Here is a 24,410-nt window from a genome sequence, read left to right on the forward strand (position 1 = left end):
GGACAGCTGGAGTTAGGGGGCAGCACAGAGACGGTGCCGATATACCCAATTTCTGCATGGTTTGGTGTTTCATCTGTGCCATGGGCGTCTACAGCTTAATTTGGAAGCAGTATGCCTATGCTGTGCAAAAAGGAAACAATGAGGTGGGGCCCAAAACAACAGACTCGTATATTTGTTTTGACTGCTCCAAGTGAATTCTCCCAATGTTTTTGGAGTGTGATAATACAAGCAGGGAGAAAAATAGAAACTACTATTCGAAAACAAAGATTAAAGCAATGCTGAGAACGGCTCTCCTGCTTTGATTAGGATGAAAGGGAAAGGGAACATTTTCTTTTTTGTTACATTGTTTTCTGAAAGGCAACATTCCAGAGTGAAACTTCATTCAGCAGCCATGCAATCAACCCAATAGGCGATGATACTATCTGTACCCTTGCATCTTTTTTTCTTCTCTGCATGCTCCTTCTTTTCTTCCCTAAGAGCACAGGTAAGACTGGGCTTCTTTCCTTTCAAATTGAAGAAAAGTTACTCTGATTTTAATCCTAGTGACACTGATGAGTACTTTTTGCTCCTAATTGGCATCAAGATGCAACAGGATAGTTTCTTTCAAAGCATGAAATTACATCCTTAAACAACTGTTGGCTACATTTGCAAGCTGAAAGAAATACCTTTGCTCATTTTTGTTCAAATAGTAATCAGCAGATAGGAATTTCTCTGTGTCTCATGCTGAAATTTTTGAGAAGCAGTTGTTTAGGGCTTTGGAATTTTTTTTTTTTTCTTGATTTTTGGTTTGGGTTTTTGTTTGATTGGAATAATAAATATCTTTACAGCTTCACACTGCTATTCTGTTAGCATTGCCTCTTTTAGTTGCAGGTTTGGTTCAGCGTCAGTCAGCTGATAGTTTCTCTCTTTAGCAGTTTGATCCTTCTGTGGCTTTTAGAATAGAGTAGTTCCAGTTGGAAGGGACCTACAATGATCATCTAGTCCAACTGCATGACCACTTCAAGGCTGACCAAAAGTTAAAGCATATTATTAAGGGCATTGTCCAATTGCCTCTTAAACACTGACAGGCTTGGGGCATCAACCACCTCTAGGAAGCCTCTTCCAGTGTTTGACCACCCTCTTGGTAAAGAAACTTTCCTAATATCTAGTCTGAGATGTCTATGTCTATACAATGTATTCGCATTGTATAGACAATTGAGACAATGCATAGTGTCCTTTGCCACAATTAATATTGCTGAAGGTGTTATATAAGCATGGAAATCTAGACACGCAAAGAACAGACACACAGATGCTCAGCTGCACTCAAGTGAAATAACTTCATTACAGAGAGGCCACGAATCTGGTTCTCCTCCCACTTATCTGTGCTGACAGATAGGAATAATATCAGTGCAAAAACTGTATGAAGAAAGAATCAGGGTTTAAATCGAAAAGAGAAGAAAACAGTCCACAGCCTACTGGATTAGTAGCCTCTCTGCTGAGAGCAGCAGCACCAACTTTCTGAGTTTTACTGTGTAATTTCTAGTGAACTGAGATTTTCTTAAAGCCCCAAATCTTTCCATTATGTAAAAACAGGATACTCAACTTTTCTCAGACCACCTGATAGTCATGGAGAGTACTGGGAAGACAATCTAGTTGTCCTGTCTCCCAGGTTAATATTCCATCCATTGGCCTGGGCTGCCTCTTAGGAAGTTGGGGGGGTTTTGGCATGTCTTGTTAAGTAATATATTCTTCTTTGCTGCTCTGAATAGAGTGCATTTATTGCTCCTAAAGAAATTTTTCTTTAAAAATAGGGACCACATGCATCCCTGCAAGATTGCAATAGAGTTATGCTGAGGAAAAATTTGTTTTCGGGTGCCTATAGCTGCTGTTTCTTTAAGCACCAGGAAGGCACGTAACTTCTTATCTGTTCCTCATGGTCTAGATTAATGGCTGCTTCTCTCCGCAGATCCTAACTGTTCTCATCAGCATTTTTATTTGTTTCTTTTATCTTCTCTGTCCTCTTTCTGTGCCCACTAAACTACTGTGATCAAAGTCCTTATCTTTGCCTGTGCCTAAGCTTCTGATTTGTTCTTTATTTCTCCGTTACGTGCTTGCTCTTCCAAATAATTTCTTGGAATATCAAATAGATCTTTCTGATTAGTCACAGTGAGAGAGGTTTGATTAGCAGCTTCACTGCATTATGCATGCCTAGCACAATTTCACACTCACCACAACCCATTCTGACACTCATTTCCTAGAGTCCTGGGGAGCAGACAGGATTAAATGAGACCCATCTATTTCAACTACTGCCCAGCCCATGAACCTAATGGCCAAAAGCATCCCTACGCCTGCGCATTCACATACCTCCACCACTCTATTACACTGTGCTTTACCAGAAGATGGTATCTTCCAAAAAAACCCAACATGCTGCAGTTTGCAGGGAAGGAGTCCTTTCTGAGTACCCAGCATTTTTAATAGACAGGCACCATCACTGGCTTTGGTTATAACTCAGGCTAATTGTGATCTTTCATTCAGTGCTAGTGAGGCCATGAAGACCATTTAAGATGCCTTAATAGGATCACTGCACTTGAGTCTGGCTCTAGCCAGACTGATGCTATGTTAAACAAGCTATCACAGCAATCAGCAGAGAGGGCATTGTTCTCGCTAGGGAGCTAGCTTTGGCTGCTTTCCTTTCAGCCCGGTCTCCCCCGCCAGCAACAGTTATGCACCAGAAATCTATCAGTATTTATCAACAAACATCTCCTTCCCCTCCAGGCAGATAAATCTCATTCTTATCTGTTGCCATACCTACTTCATCATATACATGCCATTTTCTAACAGGATATTGTTTCCGCTTCTTCCAGATTGAAGAATCTGGATTGAAAAACCGCAGTGGTCATTTCTGTATGTTTCTTTAATGTTAAGCTGCAATTCATCAAGATTGTGGAGCTGTTTCCAACTGCTTTGAGACACGTCCCTCATTCTGTGCACGCAGTCAATGGTTGAAGTTACTTAGAAAAGGAACTCTATTGTAACACTTGCTCCTTTAAAGTCTCTTGTACAATGTGCTTTAGGACATATTCTTACGGCATGCTGCTGTAAATGTCAGATAGCTGTGAAGAATTCAGGTGTATTTATATGAATCAACACTAACGTAATCAAGAAGAGAATACGGCCTGATAACCTATGTAGATAGTGGAACTGTATACCCATTTATTTGTAATCCAGCTTGAAGCTACATTCATCCCAAGGGAAGATTAAATATCTGTAGTTTATTCAACTCTGAGCTGTATATAGACACTACTAAATATTTCTTTGCTCCCTGTGAATGTTGTTCCTTTAGGTTCAACCTTAGTAACGCACCAGTCAGGCTGTAATAATTGCAAAAAGACTACCTTGTTGCACATTGTCATCAGGTAATGAGTAATGAAAGCAAACTGAACTCATGATTGAGAATGTTTCTACACAAACAATTGCCTGCCAGTCTTGGCTCTATGAAGTATTCAACATTCCTTACAAGAATATAAAAGGAAAATCAGATGTGAAAATATTTGCATCACAAATACAGTTACACAAGTAAAGTTTCCTGACCTTATGCTCTGCAGTCCAGTAGGGAAAGAACAGCTTAGAAATGATGGCAAGTTGTTTGGAATTAAATATTCAACTGGAAGCTTTTCCTCAGAGTTCAGACAGAGCTAAACTTTGAACTTTTGTGATCTCAAAAGGCTTTATTTCCTTTAAAATCATATCACTCCCATTTATTTTTTCCTATTTCAGTTAGTTATGTGCTCCCAGGTACTAAGACAATCTAAACACATCAGCCAGCTTCAGCAACTGATCAAATGCATTTTTGAAGCTGACGTACTGCCTGGGAAGTCATCTTCCTGACTTTCAGTCTAATTCATTGTGCTTCCCAGATTTAGATCATGGTGGAAATTTGGCTCTGGCTTACAGCCATGCAAACCCAGTAACTTTAATGAGTTTCCGTGCGCATAAGTGAGGACATTACACTTGACTTGCAGAGGCAGATGTTTCACTTTAATGACAGCTAATCTAAAAGCCATTTCTTTTACTATCATTTCCCTGCGGAAGATTAACTTGTACTGCTTCTACATCAAGCAATTTCCAATTTGCCAGGGCTCTGAGGAGTTGCTGTCACCATTAATTTAATGTGTTACATGAAATTATCGCTGGCTTTATAGTCTGCCTTTGGAGTCTTGGCTATTTCAATCACATTTCAGCTAAACTGGTCTATGTTGGAATCTGTTGGTTCAGTCAGCCATTACTCAATGACACCTTAAGGAAAGTGACTCATTAGTTAGAAGGCACAGCACTCCAAAGCTGTGGGATTCAGAAGGCTCTTTCTCCTCCTACTCCTGCTGTGGGTTCCAGGAATGACTTTTTCATATTCATTTGTTCTCTAGGATGCCAGAGAATACTGCAGCCTCAGATGTGTACAACTTTGACACCCCAAGCAGAGGACCAGTGGTTTATTTGGTCACAAAAGCACTGGGAAGGTAGAAGACAAATACAGGATGATATTCCTGTTTGTAGCATTCAGCAGTTGAGAACATAGGAGGATAGGTGGGGATCAAATTGCCATCCCAAATGGCAAGGTTAGAGAACACGAGCCAGTCCCAAAGATATGTCAGCAGAGAGTGGAAAACAATCGTGATCATAGTGATGTTATTTTCAGTTTCTCACCAATGGACTGGCAATAAGTGTGCAAGTGAAAAGACATAGCTTCTATTCTGGTCAGCTGCCATTGCCCAGTCTTGGCCTTCCCTTTTGTCATAGCCTGGTCCCACTGACCCTCTGGGTTCCACACCTCAATACAGATGTATAACCTACACATCTAAGACCTGTGCAACTATTTAATTTTCAATTAATTTCATTTCCAAAGTTCATTTTGGGCATATCATGCATGGCCAAAACCTCCTCGAGACCTTGACAAGTCTGCTCTCTGTTCCTGAGAACCACTGAGTACTTGTTCTGCATGCAATGCAAGACTGAGTTTAACCTGCCAGATCAGCTGTGGCTTTAGGTGTCTTACCATCCAACCCAATCATTTTTGTATTTGTATGTTCCCTACACAATTCCAAGAAGTCAAGAGTTACAGAGAATAAACTAGCATAAGGATTTCCCCACAGACTGTAAAGGAAATTAAGAACAGTATCTGATAATAAGTTTGCATGTCTCATTCCTGAACTGCGTCACAGTAAATGAGAAAATTTAGCTGTAAAGCCAGAGGGGGAGTGTAGGAGGGAGCAGGAAACACAGGAGGATGTTAATGATTCCATTCCATTCCACTCCTGTTTTGCATTTTGTTATGCCCCTCAGTTGTACTTTCATCTCCAGGTCAGTGCTGCGTATGCCTAATGCAACCCAGCAAATAAGCTTCATGGGTGTCACATAGCATGATGTATAGGGATCTGAAGTCACAAGGGAGCCACGTTTTTAGATCCAGATCAGTAGTGGATGAAATGAAAAACTGACAGTGATTAGTATTTTCCCACTTAAAATGACCATCTCATGGAACATCTTGATTGCTTAGAAACCTCAGATGTCACATTATAAGACATTCAAACACTGGTAATATACTTGATATGTTCTCTAAAAGTCACATTCAAATCTTACAATATTAGGAACACCTCTGAGTGCTGGTAACGGTGTAAGGTTTGTTCTTTTAGTATAGAGTTTTAACAACAGAAACATTTATACCTTGCCATTTTCTTTTTTTTTTTTTTTGCAACCTTGCCAACAGTATTTTTGCAATGCTGTTTCTTTTCTTCTCATGCATCATTTGTCCATTCTTGGGCAATAAAATCTACTTGCTGGAGAAAACAGGTAATTAGCCATCTACATAAATTGCCCTGTGTCTACATCATTAATGTGTTTGGATGTTTTAATTGATTGCATTCTCAACTGTTTTGGATGGCTTAAATGCCAGCTAATGCAATCCAATTAAGCCTCCTAATAAACCTGACTGATGAACTGCAATACAATCACACATCAAGTAGAGATGTAGAGGGAAATACTACAGAACTGACAGTTTAGAATAGACTGTGTCATTTTGAAAGACCCGAATCACTTCTCAACAGGGAAGCTTCTAATTGACTGTAACTGGTGGTGGATTTGGTATCCAAGACCTGATTCAACACACCTTTTAAGCACACGCTTAAGCCAATTCCTATCCGCAAAACAGTTTTCATAGAATCATAGAACAGCCCAGGTTGGAAGGGACCTCAAAAGACCATCCGAGCCAACCTCTTATGGGAAAGGGAGCCTAGATGAGATCATTTAGTCCCCTGTCCAGTCGCACGTTGAAAACCGCCAGTGATGGGGACTCTACCACTTCCCTGGGGAGGCTGTTCCAGTAATTGATTGTTCTCACTCTAAAAAAAAAAATTTCTTTCCTGTATCAAGATGAAACCTTTCCCTCTGCAACTTGCACCCGTTGCCCCTTGTCTTCTCCATGCGGCTCCCTGTGAACAGAGAACCTCCATCCTCTTTGTAGCCACCCTTTAAGAACTGGAATACTGTGATGAGGTGCCCCCTGAGCTTTCCCTTTTACAGGGACAAAGACCTAACTCCTTCAGTCTTTCCTCGTAGGGCAGGTTCTCCAGCCCTTCGATCATCGTGGCCCTCCTCTGGACCTTCTCCAGTCTGCCTGCATAAGTCTGTTACTGACTGAGGTTCCTCCCAAGAGCTTCCCCTATAATTGTCCTCTCCATTCCGTAACATTTGCTAAAATTTATTGCCATTTCTGAAATTATTTATTTTCTAGACTTTTCAAACTCATAGAGACATCAATTTATTCAATTCATAGACATCTAAAAAGTTTATTCAACAAATATGTGAAGTGATGAGTCCTAGAGGGAAGATTAGGAGTTTTACTTTAAGCTAAGCTAAAGTAAGTAGTAATTTTACTAGAAAACTGCCTTTTAATAGTCTGTGATCAGTCACCTGAGTACCAACCATAGAGCTAAGGTTTCTCGAGTTGATTGTATTGCTATTATTTTTGTTATATCACTCACAAATAGCAATGCACATAAGACCTTATTAATGAAGGCTCTAATTCTACAAACACTGGACCACTCATATTTCCAAAGATTCTCATACTATAGGCATTGCAATAGCGGCCAAAAATTTAAAAAAAAAATGCAGCAGAGAAATAAAACAGATAAGGTGGGAGAGAAGAAATTAACAGTAAATGCTATGGACACTTTCTAAAAATCATCTAGCATTTTTTCAAATTTTGAAAGGCCTAAGTCCTGTTACCTAAAAGAATGAGTTAAGAACATGTGTAGACTAAAGGAATAAAGAAAACTCAGTGTTGTCAGCTTATCTTGGAGAAGGCATCAGCTTGATAATCATCTCTAGGTAGCAGAAATGCAAAGTTCATTTTAGGCAATATGGGGGCCTCAAAAAAAATATTCAAACAAAACTAGATAAGGCAGCTAGAAGTTAAATAAACTCATACTGGAATATGATGCAAACTTCCAATAGTGCCCTGCAAGCAACTTACTTAAAGATGGTGTAGCATCTTTATGTCAGCTCTGGAGGTCTTTTTCTAAGCCCAAACAGAGGTTACAGGTTTAATGGAGTAATCTGTGTGAAATTCTCTGCTCTGTTCTGCCAAATGCCAGACAAGACGTGATAGCTTCTCTGGCATTTATGTCTATTAATCTAATCTTGACTTTGATTCTCTGTGTGACTTTCTTTCATCTGTAACATGGGGATAATACTCTCTTTCAGATGCTTGTCAGTATCTCTTAGTTCTGGGTACAAAGTGCTTTGAAGATGACATTATTTTTACATTTTACAGTATTGTAAAAGAGCTCCAGATTGTCATCAAACCCTTTCCCCAATCAGCAATGCTGGTAAGGGTCAGCCCTCTGTTCTGTCCGATACCCACATGTTTATTTGTACGACTGTCTCTGGCACAAGTAAAGGCAGAGCCTCAGCCCTCAGTGGGAACAGGAAAACATCCTGGGCATCCCACAGTATGCAGCCTGCTGGTACAGATTTTGTGTTTACTTTGTTGACAACAGCAAGGGTTAAGAAACAATAAAAACATTTAGATACCTTCCTATAGGCATGATACTGCCTAAGTTTTAGCCCCAGAGTCTTTGCTGTACACTGGAATCCACATGCCACTTAGGCACCCTGTACTGCATACAGAGTTGGCTGCTTCTGAGAGTGAACCATATGCCAACCAACTCGTACCTAATGGGAAACTCTAACCAGGCATGCATCTAGAATCCAAATCCTTTTCTAGTGGCAGTCAGGTACCTCTCTGCATCTCCAGAGCCAGGGTCCATTCCTAATGTAAGGCATCTTCAGCAGTTACTACGTGAAAGAACTGACCAGACCTCTCTACCTTCTTATTCCTGCACCTCTCTACCGTCTTATTCCTGCAGCTCCTGATACTGCCACGACGACTTTCCACACAACCACCGATTGTTCGTTCAGATTGCAAGTTCAGTACGGCTTCGGGCTACATGATGCAAACCTTATAGCTTCCACAACAGTGTCCTCATTGTCAGTGGGCATGCAGGAAAAAGGTAAAGTATGGGTGAAAAGGGGAAGTTTGCTAGAAGTTAAGCATATTTATAAGATGGTGTTTAAATGCATATGACTATGGTTATCTACTCTAAGTTTTTCAACTGGTCTGAATATCTTTCCTTGGAAAATGGAACTATCTTCTGTCATTTGTAAGATATAAACAGTACATTTAATGGATATTACAGCTGAAATTTGTATGTGCTCTGTAGCTGAAAATAATTGCAAGTAAAATATCTTAAATTCATTTTTTTTGTAATCCATCTTCCCATACAGCAAAATAATGCAAAAATATACCTTTTAAGTCATGCACATATATTTTTAGAACATTGTGTCATGAAAAATGTAATTGCAATATTCATCACTGTACTGAAATTAAGTGTATGGAAAATGAGACACTGCCTTCCAGAAGAAGTCTTCCTGCCATAGATACCTGAAAAATCTCTTGGGAAAGAAGTAAAGCACGTCATGTAAAATGAGAACTTTCCTAAGAATGAATTACTGTAATAGGAGAGACTTTCCTAAATGCTAACAAGCTAGGAAATCGCCTTGTCCACTTAAGGACCACATTGCTTGTGCCTGCTGCACAATCCTTTTCCAGTCTAGATATAAACCCAACTGATTTCAAATATGGTGGAAAGGGTTAATTCTCCCTGATAAGTCTCTGAGCAGAGCATTTAATTCATTGGGCATTCTAAGCCACCTGTGTGTGAGAGAGAACGTACAAGGGAAAGAGAGAGGGAGATTTAGGCACAGTACTTTGCAAAACCATTATTGGGGAGAGCCTGTTAAAGAGATCAATGCTAATAAGCATTTGTTTCTGACTGCCAGAAAACATAAACATTCCAATTACATGCCAGAAACTACGCAAGCCATCTGACCTCTGCAGCTGAAAAACATTCTCCACAAGACAGAGGTAAGACAACTTCACATTTTTACCTGCTTCTCTGTGCAAAGTGCATGCATTTAGAAATTCATTGCAGAAATCATTGCATACCTTTTATACATAATACCACTAATGCCTGATATTTTTTTCTTCTGATGATGTTCAAAAGATCATTATCTCTAAAGGGAGGGTGAGTGAAGAGTTCTGAAACGTCATCTAAACTTCCAGGTTTTCCCAATTCTAATCTGTTTCAGATGTGCATCTACTAGGACTTATTTACACTACACACATCTGGTAGCTGACCAGCTATGAGAAGATATCTGAGTACTGATGTTTGGTTGGGGTTTTTTTTAAATGCTAGTTGACAGATGGGAGGGTTACACTGGCTCTCAAAGACAAACCCATTATTTTTGGGCACAATGAGTTATCCTCTGTAGTCAGCATCCCTGCTACAATAAATCAAAGGGTAGCATCCAGCCATTGTCCTGGAGTCATTCATTGTGCTGATTTACTGGGGGCTAGGCTGTTTGGTTGTTTGGTTTTTTTAATGTCACCCTATAGCTTCAGATCGCCTTCTGTATTTAAGGTAAATGCGTGTGCTAGACTCATTTCTATCACAGTTTCTTAAATACTCCTTTCACTCTTCAGAAAGCAACTGCTTAGACTGAGGAGACTGAGGGTTATGAAGACATTTACTAACATTTGACAGTACTGGAATAGAGCATACTAGTTTTGTTTAGTGACCAAAAGAGTGATGTTGATAGTAAATCTGACAATTTTAGACATGCATTATAAGTCTTGGTTCAGGTGAGTTTTCCTATTTAGATTAATTCATAAACACAGAAGAAATATATCTTTGTATCTGTGTAACCTGAACATTGAAACCCAGGTCAGAACAGAGATTACCTATCTTTCCAGACTCCTGGTTCCTTATTGTACTAAAGACAGAGGGGTAAGCAACAAAAGAGTTTAAGCAGTCTCTTTGAAGAGTTTTGAAGCTACTCTCCATACCCCTGCCTCTCTCTCACATACACAGGAGGTGGTAATTTGTAATCTGCACTGAAGAAGAAATGCAAAATATTTCACATGCAGGTGATTTCAGATCTGGTATTGCAATTCTACTGGGATATGGGGATAGATTCAGTTGCTGGATTGTATATGGTGAATAAAACTGACTGAAAGGGAAAAAAAAAAAAAGAAGATTTCATACGTTTAAAAAAAAAAAAAAATCACTCTTAACTGACTCATCTGTTCTGAGGGTGAAATATTTGTTATCCATCAGTAGCAGAATCCAAAGCAATAGAATCAAAGTGAAATGCAAAGCTGCAATACAAGGTAGCATAAGCATGTGCTTTGCCTATTAACACATTCATTTACATTCTTTATTGTGCCCCCACTAGAATTAAGGTGTCACCCAGTCCTAAAACTCTCGTAAGTTAAATAGAACACAGTATCCCATATTGCTGTGTTTTCCTCTATTGAAAGAGGAGAGGGCTCAGAAGGAAATCAGAAAGGAAAAAAGCAGACATGTAGGACAAAAAAGTATGAAATTCATTGGTAAACTTGTATTTGTTTTCTCACCTATGGATGAGTTTTCAAAACAAGCTGCTTTTGCTGTTTGTGTCAGAGACAAGGAAAATATCTTTCCACAGAGCAATTCTTGTTGAATTACTACTGGAAGAAAACTGTCCATCCAACACACATTACGGAATTTTGGCTTGCTAGATTTTGCAGTGTCCTTCTTTTTGCACGTGTGAGTCAAAATCCCTACCTATGTATGGTGTTTGTATATGTGCATACATTATAGAATTGGGAAATGAAACAGTAAGAGAAGTTTTCCAGCTAATCGGTTCTCATTTCTAAAGCCGGAGTCAAATTCTTGTGGAATTCACATTGGAAGTAGTTGCCAAGGCCGGCCCATTAGTTAGAGCCCTTCAGAAGCCTCTGCATTAACCACCTTGTATGGAAGTGATGTCATCACGAAGCTGCATGCCCACATCACTCAAAAGGCTTTGGATGACTGCCTAAAAATCAAGATTTCTATGCGACTTTTTGCATGGGCAAAGTATTCAGGGCAAAGTACAAAACCCTGGCATCCAGAGGTATGTGATTTTCTCTCACATCTTAGTATGGATCAGTTTATAAGGAGATACAAAGTGTAACAGATAGAGATGGCTACCTTGTTTCCATGGTAACGATACTTAAGACACATCATACTAAAGATGATGTCAGCGCCACGTCCTCTTTGGTTTTGATTGCTTTAGGACACAGAGTTGTTTATACATTTGATGTAGCTGTTTAATACCTGCCAGAGAACCCCAGAGCACTGGCTGGGAAATAACTGCCCTGTTGTTCATGCAGTCCCCGAGTTTCTTGGAGTATACCGAGAGCAGCAACCATTAGAACGTCTGTTCAGATGACCCAGCACATTCAATTACGTAATACTAAACACAAGAAATCATCTTAGTGCAACCTGAAGAAGTTGTTGGGAGAAGGTCATAGCACTGAGGAAAGACTGTGCAAAACCTCAGGATGGCAGGGAACTAAATTAGGTACTATATTCTCATATAATCCTAGCACAGGGTTTTTGAGGTACACGTCACCGATGGTAAAGCAAACATATGCAGAGGGAAAAAAAAAAGCACAACCCTTCACAATTTTTATCTTTAGAATCAATTCCTTCTAAATGAAGAGTTGAAGCTCAGTTTGACATTGTAGGCAACTATGACATAGCAACCAAACTTCTGAGAAAGGTAATAGTATCCTTGAATACTATCTTCTCCCAGCACAGTGTCCCAGGTATAGCCATGGTTATTCCAGATTCTCCAAGGGAAATATGAAAGCAAAAATATTCACAGCCCTGAATCAAATACAGTCTCTCAGGCAAGCGAGGCACTGGCTCGACTATTTGCTGTTCAGGGCTGGAGCTCTCTGACCATAAATTCCTCCCAGACTTGAGAAACTTTTCCAAGAAAAGCATTGCATAAAAACTCCAGACCAGCTCCCTCTCTCTATACCAGAACTGCAATAGTTCTGTACGGTTCGGGACGCCTTATGCCTGAGGAAGCACCTCTTTAGTAAACAGTCATACGTGGGGTCTTAAAGTTCACAGTAAAAACATCCTAAAAGGAGGCAGTCATCCAGATTGGCTACTCAAGCCCCACCCCGCCAGGATCCAAGTGTAAAAATCTGTGATTTGAGGCTTTTTAAAAACTGCAACCCTGCCATTGCAAGCTCTTTACAAATCCGAATTCCAGTAACAGAAGAACCTCCTTTAGTTACAAAGCAAGCAAAAAGGGAAAAATCCTTTCAAAGTAGCCCAATGCAAACAGCAAATGCCTCATTGCTTCATATGTTTTGCGTCTATATTGCTTTGGAGAAAGAGCATGTATTCCAATAACCGAAAACCCCTACTGTTCCTCAACTTCTGGAAGAAGAAATCCCCAGATCAGTGTTCACCTTCACGTTATTGTAAAGAGATTACACTTTATAAGCTAATTTGTAAAATAAGGGTCTAATGGATTGTTAACTGGACCAGCAGATGAAAAACTAGTACATGAAAATTTCTGCTGGCAGTGGCTGCCATTGTAACTTTGACAAGTCACAACCCTTTCCTGTGCCTCAGTTTCTGCATTAGGATATAAAGGAATTGAAGTTCTTTTAGCAATTTCTGGTTGAAATGCACTGCAGAAAGAAAAAAAAATTATTAATAATTCAGTCGAATGTGAGATTTAGGAAAAAAAATAACAAAAAACCCCGCTTCCACTTTGCATCATCAGATCTCCTTTGCCATAAAGGCTACAAGGTGATACCGAGACTGTGTCAGAAACCAAAATAGGTCTTTCCCCTTAGAAGCAATGAACAGAACGGGGACCTCACTGCACTAGTGGAGAGCTGTCAAAGTGACAGATTACTCTATTTCAGTGACCACACGAAGTTGCTCAAGACAATCAAAATTAATGATTCTGCAAATGTCCTTTACAGTTGCTGGTGCTTCTCCTCATACAGAAAAGAAGCACTTTTTTTTTTTTTTTTTTTACTTTCTTACAGCACAGCAATTTAAATACTTGTTACCAGATTTCCCATCACAAAGAAACATCTAATAAAAACAAGATACATCATTCTTAAATCAAATCAGACTGTCTAGTATTGCTGTCTCTGTCTGTCAATGTGTATTTTATAGCTCATGTCTCCCCTCACAAACTTCAGCACAAACCAGAAATGTATCATGTCACAAGATCCTCTCACGCCCATAAAAGTCCTTTACAAAATATTCAAGTCTTCCCACCCTCAGCATGTCTATACTAAGGGCATAATTCTGCTCTTGCATACATAATTACAGCTCCCTTGACTGCCTTTCATATTAGCTCTGCTTGCCCCTCCTTAGGGGGGGAATTTGCCAATAGATGCATCAAGTAGAAGGAAAAAATATTTCCTTCTGAGTGAAAAGGTATGAAAGGATTCTCCTCAGGAATGTCCACATCAAATTTTCCCAGTGTATTTCATCAGCAAAAGTACTCAGTGGTTTATTTCACCAGTACCTTAAGAACAACGACCAATTTCAGCTTCTTTAGGTCCAGCACATGGCATTTTATTATCTGCTTTCTGTATATTTTGTAGAATTTAATTGTCTGAAAGCACACACTGATGGGATGTTCATTAGTTGCAACAATTGCTCCCAAGCCTACGAGCGGTTCTGGTTGCATTCAGAGCCTGTGTTGGCTCTGCCTCGCTGTCAGGCACATCCTGTTGGCTTCCAATTGACTTGGTTATACTCGCCTGGAAAAGACAACGTATATATACCTAAGACACTTAAATTATATGCTGTGTTTGCCAATCAGTCCAAAATTGAATCTTAAGAGGATAAAACCAACTTTTCTCAATAGAAAAGGGTATTAATAGTCAGGCACTTCCTTTACTTCTCTGCAACAACTGCAAACTTCTGGGTGACTGCTTTGGGTTATGCACTGCTATTGCTCATCCAGATGCTGACTTAGTGCAGAAAAACAGGTAAAGAAATAATTTAAAATAGGACCTGAAGGAACACGATAAACTTACTAATCCATTTTTTCCCTTTACTGACATTCTCTAACCCAAAACAGGCTCAGTACTACCTAAACCATTTGTCACTGATACCTGCCTGAGAACTGACAAGGGAAGTATTTTCATTACAAATACTAAGCAGTTTATTTCAGAGCTAAACTGCAAGAGTAAAAGAAATACAAGGTATTGTCAGTACTGACTTTCTAGTCTAATGTTCAGATTGGCCTAACATAATATTTAGACAATGCAAGCCAATGCCATTGCTACACCCAAAGCTCCTTGTCCTTCCTATTGGGAACAGTACATCTTTTCCTCAGCTCTACAGGGAAGCTAAGCCATTAGAGATACAGGAAGAGATTCTTGATATAGTTCCCACTTCCTCCCAAAATTTAAAAAAAAAAAAAAAAGGAAGGAAAAAAGTATTTTCTTTATGATTAGGTCAATGCTTTTTGAGGGAATCTATGAATTTTCTGGGGACATGAGGGAGATCTACATTCTTGGTGCTCATGTATAAACTCAATTAAGTTGCTTTGGGCCATGCTCAAATCATTTATTACACATGTTACTTAGGACTTTGTAAGTCCTCTGTCTCTTGATTACATGGGGGGCTAGGGTCTGCACCCTGAGTAGCAGGCAGTCTGAATCACTCATAGCATTCCTAGCCTCAGAGACCATGTTGGTCACAATGGCTACAATAGGCATGCATAGAAAGCAGTAGGAATAAAGCTTTTAGATTCTTGGCACCTTGATTCTCTGCCTGTGAAATGGGCAAAATAATGCTTTTCAGTATCTTATAGCCACGTTACAAGAATAAGTACATTAAATCCTGTGAGGCACTTGTCTATTCCAATGTTACAGACCTTAACTAGGTAGACCTCCCTCGGAGCCAGCTACATTGTAAGGTAACAATAAAACTGTTCAACAATAAGGAAGCTTCACACACATAGGAAACTAATCTTTTGTTAGCTGTAGAACTTCCTGCAAACAGAAATAAGAGATCACTGAACTCATCATTAAATGTATAGCGTTGTCCTTGAAAGCAGCCTTCCCTTCTGTAGCTAGTTTTCACAGATGGACACCCAGAATCTGCAAGTGCATGCATTTCTTTCAGATCTTTGTGTTCTTATACTCCTCTTCAGATGGTGGGATGAGAATAGCTGCCTTCACACTTGACAGAAGCCTAAGATAACATGCCTGAAAAAAAAGGCAAATTCTCACAGGGGTTTTGAGGCAGAATACTGACTAGGAGAGGAGACTCCTGGCAGAAGAAACTGGTATTCATTGTTTCCTACCCCATTCACGGAAACAGGTCTGCGTTCACATTCTTGGAACGTTCTGCATGTACATTCCCAGTAAACAGGACTGCCGCAAAGAAACCCCTGCTCTGTCCTCAGCATTTCCTCCTGAATACACACAAAACTTGCAGTGCTGGTGAAGCACTGAGGTCAAGAGAGATACCAGCCTTAAAATTTATGTAGTGTGACCTTTGGCAGCGAGTTACGCTAGCTCAATAAACCAGCCTGCAGGGGAAAAAAAAAAAACCCAAAACAACCACCTGCTTCTGCCTCACTCCAAAGTCAGTTCTGGAAAAGAATAAAATAAAAACCAAGGGAAATCACATGCCTATCCTGCCCTCGCTTTTACTGTCTTTCCCAGTTGTTATAGATTTCCAAGCAGTAGCGTAAAAGAATTCTGTGCATAGCCTGCCACAATCTATAAATCGGTGTGTTTTCAAACAAGAAGCTGTTCCCATATATTGCACTCCAAAGCTACCAGCACTCTCGGAGCCAGAGGGTTTCAGCAGGTTTGCACCTCTCCGACTTCACGCTCCTTCTGTGAGCACGGCAGCCGAATAACCTGGTGGCAGATTTCAGGAAAGCTAGAGGAAACTTAGGAGAAGCTGCAGCAGAGCGGAGCTTGTGCTGCTCGCAGGCTCCGAGTGCCCAGCCCTGACTGCTGCTGTGATGCAACCCCTCCTCCCCCTGCTGCTCAGGAGCATTTGCCTGGAGCTGGGAACCGCACACGGCTGAGCTCCGAAGTTTGAGCATGGCTCTGAGAAGGCTGAGAAGCTGGAGCTCACAAACTCCTGTAGACCTGGGAGCTGGCACGTGTTCTAGGAGCCTTCTACTTTCCAAACCCTTCGTCTGCGCTAAGGACGGAGCAGACACAGCTCAAAGGCACTCGCACCTGGAAGGATCTCTTTTTGGATTCTACTGCTGTTAACCGAGCTCTACAGACCTGCTCGTATCCACAGAGGAAAGAGAGGAAAATTCTTCGAAACAGCAAGATACTTTTCGAAGCAGGGAGTGGAAGGAGGCAGTTTTTCCCCTCCTTCCCTGTTTGGGAGAAAGGAGCTGCCCAACCTGGTCATGAGACTTTTCCATACTTCCCAAAGCAGGCTCCTGAAGTTATGACACTGCACCACTGAGAGCCTAGGGTAGCGTAGTCCAGAACAGCCCCTCAGCAGCACACCCTGCGCACGGACAATCTGATAGGCACAGGAGATGGAGAATGACGTTGGCAAATCTGTGGACAATCAAATGGACAAATACATGTAATAATTTGGAAGTTTTCTTTATCTTTGCTTTTGTTCTGCTTCCTTTTTCTCCCTGATTTGTCGTGCATTTATCCCTATATTGATTTAGCTGTGCTGTTAATTCTTTCTTACCCTCCCCTCCTCAATTTAGAGTTACAATAATGGGGAAATCAGAAAGTCAAATGGATATTGTGGAAAAATCAACAAAATCTGGGAAGAAATCGTGGAGCTTTGTGGCAATCGGTCTGGCTGTCTTGCTGCTCCTCATGACTTGTGCAGCGGTCGCCCTGGTGATCCTGTATGCCAGCAGCAGAGGTAAGGAACCTGTGACTAATTCCCCTCTTCCCTCTGCAAACAACATACAAGTCTTTTTGCAGAGCTGAATGAAAACAAAAATACAGGGAGACAGTGAGGTCACCTCTGAGGGACTTGGCTATCTCTGGCTTATTCCAAGCTCATGCACAGAGAGGATTATGTTGGATTTTATTTCATTTTTAAATTAGGTGATGTAAGCATCTATGTTTTTAATTAATTCTATGCATTTTATTGAATTCAGCATTGTTTTGACAAAGGTAAAAAAATGTTGCACTATTTTAGAGGAGAAGGTGTGTGTCTGTGTGTAAGGCTTGACATTTCCTTATTTTATAGAAGCCTGAGTCAAGATTCATTATTGCCAGGAGTTACAAAGCAACAGATGCTTAGCACATCTAAAGGGGAGATTGCTTATTACAATGTGAAAGCTTTTTATTTAAAAAAAAAAAAAAAAGCCAGTGTGCTGCTAAGGAAAGGGAGACTTTTTTAATATTACATCAGGCAGTTGATCTCTAGGTGAGATTTGGTTCAGCGAATTTCATGCAAATGTCTTTGTCAGGAACCTGACAATGAGGCATATTACTTTGAGGTGCTTTGCCTAAATACGTTAACTGCAGAGCATGCATACTCTCAAAGCTAAGTTTTTCCACTAGCACACCAAATGGAAAGTCCTATTGAAAAATTCTGTGAAGCGATCAGCATGAGGCACCTGCCTCATATTTGTCATCTCCATGAATGCCTCTTGGATTCAGAGCTTTGCTAAAACCCTAGAGAATAAAACTAAGAAGCATGAATAGCAAAACTGAAGCAAGGCATTGCTTTCTCCTTACATTGTCTCTGCATGCCCTGCCTGCAGTGAACTGCTTTCTTCAGCACTTGTAAGCAAAACACTGCACAATTCTGAGTAATAATTCATAAGAAAAGCCTTTTTATTGTTTACTCCTTTTGCTACCAGCAATTGAATGTTACCACCGTTTGTGCCAGTGTTAGATGAAATCTCTGAGTATTTGGTATTCATAATACTCATCAGAATGTTGCTTATATTTATTCTATTAGCTCAGGAGAAAGAAATTCCCCAGAGCTAGGTCCTAGGGTAGGAGTTTCTGTATCAAAGTATTGAGCTATGCAGAATTTTGTTGCTTGCATGCATAAAGGATTTGAGAAATCTGCTCTACATCTTGCTTCTTGGGTTCAGGCAAATCAGAATTCAGGTATTAATAATATTTGCCCAAACGTTAGTCTCTCATCCAAATCCATGGGAAAAGTCTGTGCATGTAAAGCAAGTGCTAACTATTACGTTTCTTTGATGGAAGGCTTATCTGTGAGAAAGCAGTTCCAAAAGCTAAATATTTTGCAGGCTCGTATCAGCAATTAAACTTTTATTGGAAATGTTTCTCAGATTCAGACAGTCCTGAGCAAAATGTGCGTGCAAGGCAATTGCAGAGCTGATATGCTGCTTGTCCTGTACAGCATGCAGCTCCTCCTGGCCGTTTTCTCATGTCTTAAAGGAGTGTTTTAGCACTGACCTAGAGTCTGTTTCTGCCCCTCTGGTTACATTTGAGTGTACATAGTTGAACTACTGCAATAGGAGACACCAAGATGCGGTCACACCCTAGAGTAGCCACGAGCTTTAGGTAATTCACAGGTAGGAACTGAGCAGCAGGAACTTTAGTCTACACCATCTTTTAGATGAGTGCCTATATGCACTATTTGGGTCTAAAACTGAGAAAGCAAGAGCTCTTCAGTGCAACCAGTGAATGTTCCTGCAGAACAGGAACATTTTCTGTCTTGAAAAGTTTTGTCCCAATACTCCACTTGGTTCTGTGTTAATGTTACATCTAGGCCCATACCCAATGCTCAGTCAAAAGGCTGAAGTCTCTCGGACTTATCAAATGAAAAGCATGTATTGCTCGAAGCTGTGTAACATAAATATAAATCCTGCACAGCAACAGGAAAAAAAATATAGCTGAGCAGCATTCTTGTGCTAGAACCAAGAATGTTATCCTTGGGATTCTTTTATTTCTAATTTCACTCAATTGTTAATTTTGAAATGTGTATGGGACGCTGGATTGTTTACTAAGAGCAGATTCAGATTTGCCGCTTCATCTTTGTACATCCTTTATCAGAATGACACTACCCAGACAGGCTTTTAAAAAAATGGTTCTGTTTAGCTAATGGAAAATTAAAAGGATTATCTGTCCTGCCTTACGTTCTCTCTTTTTTTATACAGGAAGGTATATATAGGCTTTGTGGTTCAGGGAGTACATTTTTGTTCTGCTTGTATATAGCTTGCAGAAGAGCATTGTGGTGCATGAAACAGGCCTCTGGTTATAGCAGTAATGCCTGTAATACATGTTCATACTGACTGTGATTTTATCTATATACCCAGACAACAAAAACACTGAAGCTGTGCACAGCAGTGCATTTACATAATTCTAGAAGCAGTTTGGGGATTTTTGACACCCAAAGAAGTTTTCATACCCATAAAACCTCATCTAAATAAGCTAAAAGAAAATACAGTAAGAATAGCAGAGTAATATTTGGGTGATCATAGAAAGGGAAGCAGACAGAACTGAAGTCATTCATTTTTGAATCTGAATACACCATGCTCTCAATCTTTCCATCACACCCACACATACATCTTTGCAGCCTTTTCACAGCTCGTTCTCAGCTATGTTCTACAAATATTTACTAAACTCCAAACCTCATCACTTGTTAGAAAGGTTACAGTCTGAAGAACATTTCAACACTTATTGTAGCTGACACATCATCACAGTCAGTGCCTTCTCCAGACAACTTAGTTACAAACAACTTCCATTCTCACCTAATTGCTGGTCCCGACTGCTCAAAAGTCACGTTACTAGTTTAATTGATATTTTATTCACTTTCTGGCTTCCAAGTTCATAGGGTTTCTCAGAAGTAAGATTCGCTGATAGGTTTTTTTTTGTGTCTGCATCCCCACAGGTTGTCACTATTCACATCCATTATACAGGCTGTTAGAAAGCTAGAGGGCATGCTTATGCACCTATGCTCTATCCTGTTAGGCAGGCTACAAACAAATTGACAAAGAGAAATACAACACTTGACCTAAGAAGCGCCTTGTTCTGGGAGTGGATTTCAAAAAGCCATGTTATGCTCCTGCATTTCCTATGCTGTGAATGCGATTAATGTGCACTTGAATAATAGATTCACAAGAACCTGCTGACTAGGGGCAATATCTAAACTGGTCACTGGCACGCTAAGAAAAGGTTGCGGCTGAGATGTGGCTTGTCTCCTAGACTGACGCCTAGTCATTCTTTGACTTCCTAAATGTTCATTAATGAGGCATCTATTCAAAGGTGATGGAGAATTTAAAGAAGTGGCAGCTAGCACGGAAGTCATGATGAAATGACATTTGGGTGGCAAGACTCTTCTCGATTGTACTCAATGGAGCTACATGAATGTAAAGCGTGGATGTGGAGTGACAGGCCATGCAGGGCTGCAAAAGTGGGCAAATACTCAGTTTACCGATTCTCACGTGAAATTCTGTCTCAGCCATGCTTATAGGTAGACTATAGGTAAGAAATTGTAAGAAAGGTGGCATAAAAACAAACGCTTGTGTTATGGAGTCCGTTTGAAGACACTGACATCTGGTATAGACAGCCCTCTCAGAGGGAAAAAAGCTAAATTTGGCAATTACATTATTTGTTGCAAACAATTCACTGTTACAATAGCAACAAAGGCAGTCTGCAGTGCTGACAGCACTTCTGCAGATGAGATCTGTGTGAGAAATAGATAAGGTGCTGAAAGGTAAAGCTCACACTTGACTGCCTGATGACAACTGTGATCTAATTGTTTCAGTGTGTGCCATCCCCAGCCATCTGTGGTCCTCAAAACGCACTAACCACAAACTGTGTGCTTCAGAGACTGAACAGGATGATTTGCTTAGCTTTTGTTGTCTAAAAAGGAACTTCAATGAGGCTGTGAAAAGCAACTTGTATTTTAAAAAACAGTCATTCAGAAGATGAACTGTGGAAGAGGACTACAGCGCTCTACAGATCTCAGAAGTTATTCTTATATCCTGCTGCTGACCAGTACATGTCATACTGTTCAGTGGCTTCTTGTAAAGTCAAATTAAGACAATAGAATTCTCTACTGTGAATCCAGTGGGGTCTGAAGCATGTCCCAGCTCTGCCATTTTTCAGGTGGGCAGTTGACCTCAGAAGTAGTGTCTGGAGTGCTTATTCTCCCTCGTTTTCTTCCATCTGGAGTAGTCCCACAGCTAAGGTCATTTTATTTGGCTCCATTAAAGCCTACTTTCCCTTATCAATTCTCTGATGGTGCTCTGTCAGACTGAAGGTGAGGAAAGCCTTCAGTCTGCAGAGGATTCAAAGGTTCTTTTCTACTTACAAGACTATCAACAGAGCAAGAGTATGACTTTCTTAACGAAGTAAATGCAAGGGTAATACTGCAGAGGTCCTGAATTTTGAGAGCCATGAAGGAACTTAGTACTGCACAAAGTAGTTCCAGTGATGAAATCTTTCTGGTCCATTTCTGTTCTTTTGACATCCCTCTTTGATAGTTTTAAAAGGTACACCCAAGGCAGGGTATCTCAGAAGAAAGAGGTGGGAAAATGGAGTGATTAATTTTAAGAGAGGAAAAAAAAAGTAAGCAGCTAGATCCTAGATGAACTTGGCTTTGGGAGAAGACAAGTGGGAGGTTAGGTTTGATAGGAGACAAGTATTGATTCCCCACAAACCCTTCCACTGATGCATTTCCTTTCTATGCAGCAGGGGGAACATGGGATTCAGAGCTGAACAATGTGCCAAATTTGCTCTGCTACAAATCACTATCTTCATGCCTTACATTATTGTCAAACATGAACCCATGTCCCACTTAGATTTTACGTTCAGCAATTTCCCATCACATCCATCTAAATCCTGCTAGACATTTGTTTTGTTTCAACGTTTAGGCTTTGTAGAACATTAACCCGAGTTGTCCCTCCCACATCTGTACTTTCAGCAGTCTTTGTCCATGGATGTCAAAGCAGGAGTCTATGTCATTATAGCTCAATCTGTCAGCAATATTTAACCAGGGAGGAAAAATAAATATATAGAGAAACACCTATATTTATACTGAAAACTTGGGCAGTTGTTTTTAGCAAAGTAGTTTGAGAAAAATGAAGTGCATAGAATTGCCTGGCTGAGACTTAAGAAGGTGCATTTTACATTTGTTTCTAGTTATTTGAAGTTCAAGAGGTGCAGTAGACAGAGCCTCAGTCAAGTGAGCAAAGACCCAACAAATATATTGTGAAGTAAAACAGGGCAGTGTTGGTCATATCTCATACAGAGTCAGGTTGGCTTGGTTCTTTGTCAGGAATGGTACTGAGGCATAAAAGAGATAATTGATAGAAAAAACAAAGGAGCCACTTTTAGAAGTAAACTGAGCGCCCCTCACCAGCCATTTCTAATTATCTGTGTTTGTGGCAGAGTTTCAGAGCCCTGAGTGCGCAACCAAGGTTTCAAAACAGATTTGACTTCCCTGCTTATACAGCTCAATTACATTTTCACAATCGCAAGGGCCTTTTGAACATGGGGAGTTAGAATCTTGTTGAAAGCAGTTGGGTTCCGGAAACTGAAAGTTAGACATTGTCAGGTTATATTAAAGAGGGAAGCTTTGATATTAAAAAAAAAAAAAAAAAAAAAGGCTTCATTTGAGTCCTGCCTGGTCCCTGAGAAACAATGAGAGAAATACAGCGTACTTGTAGTACAGTTATCTCTTTCTCACCTTGCCCATTGCTGTTTCTCCTTTATGGAAAATTTCCATATGCCTTTGAACTACTAGTTTCTTTTCCGCAAAAGGATTTTTTTTTTTTTCCTTTGAAATACCCTGGGCTTTTAGTTTGGGGTTTTTTTGTGGTTTGGTTTTGTTTTTTTAATTATTAGAGAGTTTAGGAGACTCCAAAAATTGGGCTTAGCTTCATCTGATACCCAAAAAAAAAAAGCTAAACCCCTCTATGTGAAGCTTCACAGTTACATGTATTTTGCTCATCCCATGTTCGGATTGCTAGACACTAAACTATAATAAGGCATGCAGTTATTCTAATGCAGATCTACTCCCACGCAGCACGACAGCACTCAGCTGAACCCTGAACATTACATTCCCAATCACAGTGGGGGCTTTTTATGTTGCTTCCACTGATGAACTTCAAAGCCCTCTTTTCTTCCCTACTGTTTTATTTCTATCTGAATTACTGTAATCTTGTTTGCTCTCATGAAAAACACTTATTTTCATTGGAAGGAAATTTTTTTAGTAACTCTTTTCTGCAAACATCCTAGTATAAGGATCAAAAAAAAGTTTAAAAACATGGCTAATCCTGTTGGAAAGTAAGGGTAGTTGGTTTTGTTTTCCAGTGTGGAACCAAGTAGTTGTCTGTTTAACATAAGTAGATACTAAGCTAGTCCAGTTTCACAAATGGGAAATTAAAACAGCAAAATTAATTTTCTTGTGCCCAGGGCCAAGGCCACTCCTCAGGCTGGGGTGCTTCGATACCTCCCATTCCAGTCCTATAGGGAACAGCACGCAAGGGAGTGACATGATCAGCGTCACAAACGCATTCACTTTAGTACACAGCGGAAAAAATTATGCGTTCATGTACAAAGGCTTCAGTGTAAGTCTGCGGTAGAACTTACGGCTGTGAATTCACATCAAGACCCTCTGTAGTCACTGCCATCAAACTCCTAGCAGTACATTTAGTGTAGAGCACCAAGCAATAAGAGCTAGGGACTGTTCCAGTTTCTGCTCACCACTGATGCAGGACTGCGTAGGCTTTTCATGGATCTTTTTCACTGGAAGAATTTCACAAACCAAGACTAAGTGGTCAAAAATAGAAAATTAATAGCCAAGAGTAACACTTTGCAGCTTCTGCTGGAATGAGGATACAGACCCATTTCCCCATGTAGAGGCACACATCACATTCTTCTATTTTAGAAGTCACAGCAAAACACTTCTGCTAAGGTTTTGTTGCCTGTGCTCCCTCCCAAATTCCTTGTCACGTCACTCCTCCTCTGTGGGCTGAAACCAGCAAGTCATGAAGGTCCCCAGAGTTCC

At 40.2% G+C, this 24,410-nt stretch overlaps 1 protein-coding gene across 1 annotated transcript in view; it reads left to right on the forward strand.

Annotated features, from left to right (window-relative positions):
- Positions 1-16,639: 16,639 nt before the first annotated feature.
- Positions 16,640-24,410, forward strand: part of MMEL1 (membrane metalloendopeptidase like 1) — a 30,996-nt gene continuing 23,225 nt past the window's right edge. The window contains exons 1-2 of the mRNA XM_050909594.1: positions 16,640-17,027; positions 17,161-17,324. Coding sequence (XP_050765551.1) covers positions 16,978-17,027; positions 17,161-17,324 — 214 coding nt within the window. The 5' untranslated portion in view covers positions 16,640-16,977. The remainder of the gene's footprint in view (positions 17,028-17,160; positions 17,325-24,410) is intronic.

Source organism: Gymnogyps californianus, chromosome 21, assembly GCF_018139145.2.
Source record: "Gymnogyps californianus isolate 813 chromosome 21, ASM1813914v2, whole genome shotgun sequence".
In the NCBI taxonomy this organism is placed as follows: Eukaryota; Metazoa; Chordata; class Aves; order Accipitriformes; family Cathartidae; genus Gymnogyps; species Gymnogyps californianus.